The sequence below is a fragment of the Silurus meridionalis genome, chromosome 2 (assembly GCF_014805685.1).
Source record: "Silurus meridionalis isolate SWU-2019-XX chromosome 2, ASM1480568v1, whole genome shotgun sequence".
Classification (NCBI taxonomy): Eukaryota; Metazoa; Chordata; class Actinopteri; order Siluriformes; family Siluridae; genus Silurus; species Silurus meridionalis.
The window spans coordinates 19101557-19109555 of NC_060885.1; the positions used below are offsets into that span (position 1 = coordinate 19101557).

The window sequence follows — 7999 nt, forward strand, 5'->3', positions numbered from 1 at the left end:
CTTTTCAACATTTTTTCAAATCTGCTTAAATCTTTTGCACAGTACTCTGAGTATAATTTTATGACAACAGAAGAAAAACCAAACTTGGATGTTTTGTGGTGAGGTAAGAAAGAAAAAATATATATTAGTCTTTTCTTTTGCATTATCTCTATTTTTTTCTCCAAACATTGAATGGTTTACAGACCTACTTGCTGTAATTATTTTAAGGAATACTGTCTATTTTAAGATCCAGCCAATGTCTATCAAGGGGTTGGCTTGTGCCCAGACATTGACCTTTTTAATGGCATGTCAGTTTCTGAACAGCTCGAGGACAATCAAACAAGACTGCTGTAAATCATTAAGCCCAATGAGTGATTAGTACTCAGGTTATGTGGGGACATTGCACACAGTTTCACCTACAGAAGAAAAGAATCTTTTTTCTGATCAAAACATTTTTATATGATGCTGTTTTTCATAGTATAGTTGCAGAATGATTGCATTTTATCTTGCCATAAATGATCTTAACCTGTTTTTATAATGACTCGCAAACTATAACTGTTCACCTGTAGCTGTATATATGCAACCAGATGTGATTATGGATGCATTATCAAAGAATTATGAGTTTATGATAAGAAATGTGTAATAATAACATTCAATAGCATTATCTACAAAAAGTCTCTTCACTCGCCATTTTTTCTCATCCACTGATGAATTCTTTGTCTAAATTTCCTGTGTTTTTATTATGGCACTCGATCATTTTAAAAGCCCGGCCACTGTTTTTTTTACAGACTGTATAAGCACTCTTCTGTGTTTAGATGATGCTCTGACAGTGCAGGAGCAATGCAGACCATTTGTTTACAAACTGAGTTGATCATGCTTATGTAACTTTTACTATAGCACCTTGATCAAAGTCTAAAGTTCACTGTGAGGAAACTGCAATCAACTAACTTGGTTTTATTACTGTATTATTACCTAACATTATCTTTGCAGGCAAACAGCGTAGGCAAGGTTTAAAACATAATGAAAGATTTTGAATTCATGTGAAATGAATATGTAATGTTTCTTCAAGTAGAAATTAAAATGCATGTTATAGACAAAAAAACATAATTTTGCCATACAGAAGGAACAGAGTTTATTTCAGTGTACTGTATTTTTCAGTCATTTACTATCCCACAACAGGACCTCAGTCACATTTGGAGCCTATTTGTGTAGTTTAACCCTACAGATTTACCTAGTATGTTTTGTTAAAATCTTTTCTCTTGAACATTCTATTGATCAAAATGAAGATCAGGGAGAACAGAAGGTTCAAAACAGGTGTTCTTTTGTGCAGTGACTTGCGCCAATTCTTCACCTGGACTTTTCCCACTTTCCCATCTGATAACGCACTCACACATATATATAAGGAGCTGAGGATAATATCTTAGGTTGCTGTCATTATTAAAGTACGTATTTGGATAGTTTAGGAGTTGAACAAATAAGGTTTGATTTGCATTCTACTGAAGTTTGTTTTGTTTTAAATTTCAGATGTGGCTCTTATGGATTGGAGGACTTTTACACTGCCTTTTAGGGGCTGTATATGGTAAGACCCAAATCAATTTAACTGATCACTAGTAAAGTTTTACCACATTGTTGCCAAACAAAACACATTATGTGCCTTGAAATATTTTACAAAATAGACACAAACTTATAACCAGTATAACTGTGATTTAATCAAACATATTCTGAAACAACATCTTTAGTTTTTACTTGCATGATTTGATTGGCAGGTGACGTGGTATGCTTTGACAATATTGGCTGCTTCTCTGATGAGATGCCATGGAGTGGCACTACTGAAAGACCCATTGCACGCCTACCATGGAGCCCTGAGAAGATCAATGCCCGCTTTCTTCTTTTCACACGACAGAACCCTGATTCCCATATGGTAATTCTGGACTTTTATGCAAAAAACAAACAAACACTGTTCCCTTCTGTATCCTAATCAACGTTTAAGGTGGGCTAAAAGTACAAAATGATATGCTGCATGTAAGTTTGTTGGGACAGTTAAAACACATTAATAGTTCATTCTAAGATTAAATTGATTTGTTAAAGCACTAAAATGTCAGGACCAGGATTGTGGACTAGAATATAAACTTGCCAATACTTTATTACAACATGCTCTATGTTTGAATACTAATGCGATGTCATTTTAATAAATGATCTCCTAATATTTATGATACTAGGATAAGAAGGATGAGCTCCACAATGTGAGGTAGCCTCTTTTTTTGATAATATAAAAATGTTTTTTTTGTTTTTTTAGGAAATCAGTACAAATGCAGATGTTATTTCAAGGTCTACATATCAACCAAATAGAACGACACGTTTTATAACCCATGGCTTTATTGACAAAGGAGATGAGAATTGGCTTATTGACATGTGTAAGGTAAGACTAGAGCATCTACTGTATTAAAGTTTAATATTTATTATTATTATTATTATTTATGTTTCTCTTATTTCAAGACCATGTGCTCATCATTATTATGTATAATATCTGTCTCTTAGCTTATGCTGAGCATTGAGGATATAAACTGTATTTGTGTGGACTGGAAATCTGGCTCAAGAACACTGTACACACAAGCAGCAAATAACATTCGAGTGATTGGAGCTCAGATAGCTTATATGATTTCCATCTTTGGGGTAAGATAGACTGTAATAACCTACGGATGTCTTATGCAAATCATTATACAGTATAACAATATGTTATTGCCCTTACACTGTTATATTGAAGACCTGCACTTACACCCATATAACACTGCCAGGTCAAGAGTCAAAGAACTCATTACACATCAGGGGCATGAACAATAAAAACATAACTTTCACATACAAATTTTTATTGTTCAGTGAGAGATAGATGATTGACCATATCTTTTTAATGTACTGGGATTCATTTAAATGGCCTGTTACAAATTCTAGTTAATAGATAAAAATACATTACAATTCTGATTTCACATGCATTATTATTATTATTATTATTATTATTATTATTATTATTATTATTATTATTATTATTATTATTATTGTTGTTGTTATTATTATTATTATTTTGCAATTTTATATGCATAATGTTATATTTATATGAAATGTGTTGAATATAGGTTGACTTTATTTAAAAAAAAATTTCTTTTATTTGCTATATTTTATCTTTATTTATATTATTATATTTTTTTATATTATTTATATTATTATATTATTTACTCATAATGTCTTGTCTTTTGTGATATTCTGTATATAGAGATTTATCAGTTTATCCAATTAACATTCATGTATGCATAAATATGATTTTATATATTTATAAATGTACTGATGCCTGCAGGAAAATTTCCAGCAAAAACCTGAAAATGTGCACATTATTGGGCACAGCCTGGGTGCACACATGGCTGCAGAGGCTGGTCGAAGGACACCGAGGCTGGGAAGAATTACAGGTAGTAAATGACCATAAGGAAGCACTGATAAATAAATAAAGAGGAATATCTGATTATGAATCATTTATATCTTATCTATTTATTGTGTGTTTTAAATACTTTTGTTTTATTTTAAGGTTTGGACCCAGCTGAACCTTATTTTCAGGGCTGTCCTACTCTGGTAAGACTGGATCCAAGCGATGCCCTGTTTGTCGATGCCATTCACACAGATGCACTTCCTGTGGTTCCATACCTAGGTGAGACAGGATTGGATTCTTTGGACAAGATTCAAAATCTTGAATAATGTACTAGTGTCTTAGGCCCCAGTAAGAAAAAATATAAATTTCATATGGAAACTGTCCCTTGTGGGTTCATATTGAGTTTAAATCTTAAACTTTATTAATCTGTTGTGAAAAAGCTAATCACCAACATCTGATAATAAAATATAACACACTAAGTGCTACTAAATACTAATTACTTTACTTAATTTAGTTTACTTTTTGCGTTAACGCAAAAACATTTTAAAGGCATACTTTTTATTAACGTGCGATTGATGCAGTGTGAATTTCTGTTTGACTATTTTTTTTTTATTTTCATAAATTCATAAATGAATATATAAAAGGCTAAATTAAAACCTTCAGTGCAACACACATTTATTCACGATTTTCTTTATTTAATAAGTGTTTAAAATAAAATAATTTTCAATTATTACACATTTATTTAACTGATGCGCCAAGTCTCAAATCTAACACCAAAATCTGCCATGAAGCACACATCCGGCAATTAAAACCGTCCATCTGGAAGCAAAAGTTCCGTTTGGTATCCTGAAGATTTACGTGATCCAAACCCATGTTGATTTGAGTATTAAACCCTTAAAAAGTTTAAATTTAAGGAACATTAGAACAGATAAAAATGAGTGATTAAGTTGCCTATGTTAACTTATGTTGCCTAGTTAACTCATGACAATCATGTGATTAATCCAGATTAAATATTTTAATCGATTTATTGCAGTGTGCACTCATATTGCTAAATATAGCATTTTTGTTTAGGGTTTGGAATGTCTCAAGCTGTTGGCCACCTTGACTTTTACCCAAATGGAGGAGATAGCATGCCTGGCTGTGAAAAGAATATAATCTCACAAATTGTGGACATTGATGGCATTTGGGAAGGTAAGCAATCGTGTCAATCAAATTCTAGCCTTTTAAGATAAATAATCAACCTGAGCTTATAAATACTTGCAACTATTTATGTCACAATCATTAGTGAAAATATTTTCTGCTTCTCTGTTAGGTACTCGTGATTTTGTTGCTTGTAATCATCTGAGATCTTACAAGTACTATAGTGATAGCATCCTAAACCCCCAAGGCTTTCTAGGATACCCCTGTTCTAACTACGACATGTTTGAGTCTGTAAGTATGTAGTCTAAGCAAGATCAACAAAAGCCGGAATGTTACATTGTTAAGTAAAACTAGTCATATGAATCATTCTGAAAAGCTGTGCACATAAATGCCAGCCTTTTAAACATGGCCACTGTTTATATTCACATGTTGTCTGGCTTAATCTGATGTCACTTTAAAGTGCTAACCTATAAAAAAAACACCTGAAAATATTACTCGGACTTTCATAAGCATGTCCGGACATCAGAGGCTTTAGAGTTTGTCAAAGTGTTATTTAAAAGGTGCCGAACCTGTCACCACACATGCCGCTGATATGGTTGTGAACTGTTTCCATCTATTTAGAAGTTGATTTGGACAAATCCTCAACTGATGAACTCTGTTTCTACAGCTGTCCCTGCTAATAACACTTTATCCAAAGATGAGATAAGCAAAACATTCCAGCAGACACAGAATACAATCTCATGTGACTGTATCTTTTAGGGGACTGCTGGTTGTTCTCTTTGTAAAGCTGTAGCGATACAGATGCTTGTTTTCACACTAAACATCTATTTTGATTTATGGACTAACATCTAGAACATATGAAAGATGAGGATGGAAAAGCAAAACATTTTTCCTTTTTTTTTGAAGTAAAAGAAAGTTTCTTTCCTGCTTAGGAGTGAAATCAGAATTTTTGTTTCACTTGATATTTTGTTTCATCATGCCTTTTAGGGGCAGTGCTTCCCATGTACTTCCACCAATAAATGTCCTTATATGGGTCACCATGCTGACCAATTTAAAGTGCCCAATGGAGTGAATAAGATGAAGTTTCAGCTGAACACAGGCGATGCTCGGCCCTTCTCACGTATGTATTTGCCTCTTACACAATGCAGCTGCTTACATGTGAAATTAAATAGTCAGCAGTGAATAAAGTATACATTCCTATACTTTTGTAAAAGTACAAATCCCCTGCATAAATATTATTCCAGTAATCCTTTCACATTTCTACTTGTTTATAAATGCAGAAATCTCACAACTTACTTGTACTTAACAGTGTTGGACAGTAAGGAAGTCAATGTAATTTGTTTCTGTACTTAAATAGATTTTTGGCGCATCTGTACTTTACTGAAGTATTTCAATTTAGGGAGATTTTAACTAAACTAAATAACTACATTTTAAATTCAAATATTTTACTTTTTACTCAACTACATTTTGTGAAATTAGTCGTTTCTTTTAATTTATAAGTGGCTAAAAAAGTCACTGGTAAAGCATGCAGAAAGCCACCAATCAGTGTAGAGCACAAGCTCTGTTTTAAACTTATTTTGATTGACGCTTGGTGGTATCTACTAAGCACTAACATACAGCAGAACATTTTGAGAGTTTTACTTTACTTTTGAGAACTTTACACAACACCAGTGACCTTATTTGCAGGATTTTGGAGAGGTTTGGATTTTGAAGTAGTTGAAAAGAACATTTCAGGCTCATAATTTGAATAGATATCAATCAGTGTTTGACTCATTAAAATCATTCTATAAATATATTGGTATGCAATAAAGTCTTATAAACATAAAATGAGTTGATTAAGCAAAAGTCTTGTTACAAAATGAATAATAAGAACATTATAGCCATTATAAATTATATTACTTTGGATATACTTTTGCCTTCAAATACTGTACCTAGTGTATCTCTATTTTACCTCAACTACATAGTTTGTGTACTTCGTCCACCACCGGTACTTAAGTATTAAAAGTAAAAGTACTAATTTATGAGCATTGTATTTTAGTAATTTATATTAATTAAAAGTACAGGATCTTAAAAATTCTGTTCAAGTACAGTAGCAGTAAAAATACTGTATAACTGTCCCTGCAAACAGTAGTTTGCAGTGGGACAAACCATTTGCTTGAGACTGCAAACAGTAGTTTTTAGAAAGTATTTTAGATTTCTAAAAGGTCCTGTATGTTCATTTTGAAATTGGAAACAGATAAGCTCACAAGCCACTGTGTTATTAAAATAAATTTTTTACTTCACTGTTGTAATAAAAGAGAACAAAATGTGAATGTATTAAAAAGATCTGGCTCATTCTAGCTCAAAAAAAAAAACAAATGAATACAAGTTTAAAATTTGCCAGTTCCCACCTGCATATTTATTACATTTTCATTTTATTAGCGTTAAAAAGCAGACAAAGTGAAGTGTCAACACTAATTTTAAACCTACTGATTTGAAATCATTAAAATTCACTCAGATAATAGTATCATTTACTTTGCTATAAGGGCATGATATAATGGATATACCCAGTAATTCCTATAGGATTGTACTTCATTTACTTGGCAACTGCAAATTAAAATTCTTTCTCCTTTTAGTTTATCGCTACAGGGTGACAGCCACTATTGATGGCTCTCGAACCAACTTAGGAAACTTCAAAGTGGCTTTATATGGTGTTCAAGGAAATACTCGCCAGTATCAGATTTACAAGTATGCATCAAACACCTTGTAACCTGATCCATTATGTTTTAAATGAAAATCGAATTATAACAATGACAAAACTAACCTGCCGTTAAATACTGTGGTATCTATAAATATATATTCCACAGTATTCATTGTTTGAGATCATTTTGAGAAATGGCAGATAACATATTTAAAACATGTATTTTTTCAGAGGCATGATGTCACCTGGTAAAACCTATCAGCTCCTCATTGATGTTGAAAAGGAAGTCGATGACTTGACTTATGTTAAGTTTATATGGAATAATAGTGTATTAAACCCTTTGCTGCCCAAGTTTGGTGCCACTAAAATAACAGTACAGAGAGGACGGGACGGAAAAATGTAAGTCTCTTCGCATGTAATTAGCCAACACATCACAAAGCATTCTGATCTAGCAGATTGCAGAATCATTGCATAATAATAATATTTTTTAAAGACAATCAAATGCAGCATCAAAGCCTCATATCTGTGTTTCTCTGTGACAGGTTCCAGTTCTGTGGTAAAAATATGGTACGAGAGAATATCCTTCAGACTCTGTCTCCCTGCAAGTGATGTAAATTCAGATCATAAGATTTTATGCTACAGATCTACCATCCCAATAAAGCATCTACCTTATTATGGCCTTGCACAGTTTGTTAAGGCTCCTTTAAATAAGTCAAAATGTATGTACAAATAAAGGGGGTGGATCGGATGGTGATGCAATGGGAAGAATTGCAACCTCAAAATTC

At 32.7% G+C, this 7999-nt stretch overlaps 1 protein-coding gene across 1 annotated transcript; it reads left to right on the plus strand.

Moving 5' to 3' along the window:
- The first annotated feature begins 1401 nt into the window (after positions 1 to 1401).
- On the plus strand, positions 1402 to 7886 carry LOC124394510 (pancreatic triacylglycerol lipase-like). The gene is made up of 13 exons (XM_046862785.1): positions 1402 to 1421; positions 1504 to 1558; positions 1746 to 1900; positions 2276 to 2398; positions 2518 to 2652; positions 3329 to 3437; positions 3554 to 3673; positions 4466 to 4585; positions 4707 to 4825; positions 5522 to 5654; positions 7150 to 7261; positions 7446 to 7613; positions 7757 to 7886. Exons 2-13 carry the CDS (start codon positions 1504 to 1506, stop codon positions 7821 to 7823), a joined length of 1416 nt encoding a protein of 471 aa, XP_046718741.1. The 5' UTR covers positions 1402 to 1421; the 3' UTR covers positions 7824 to 7886.
- The last annotated feature ends 113 nt before the right edge of the window (positions 7887 to 7999 follow it).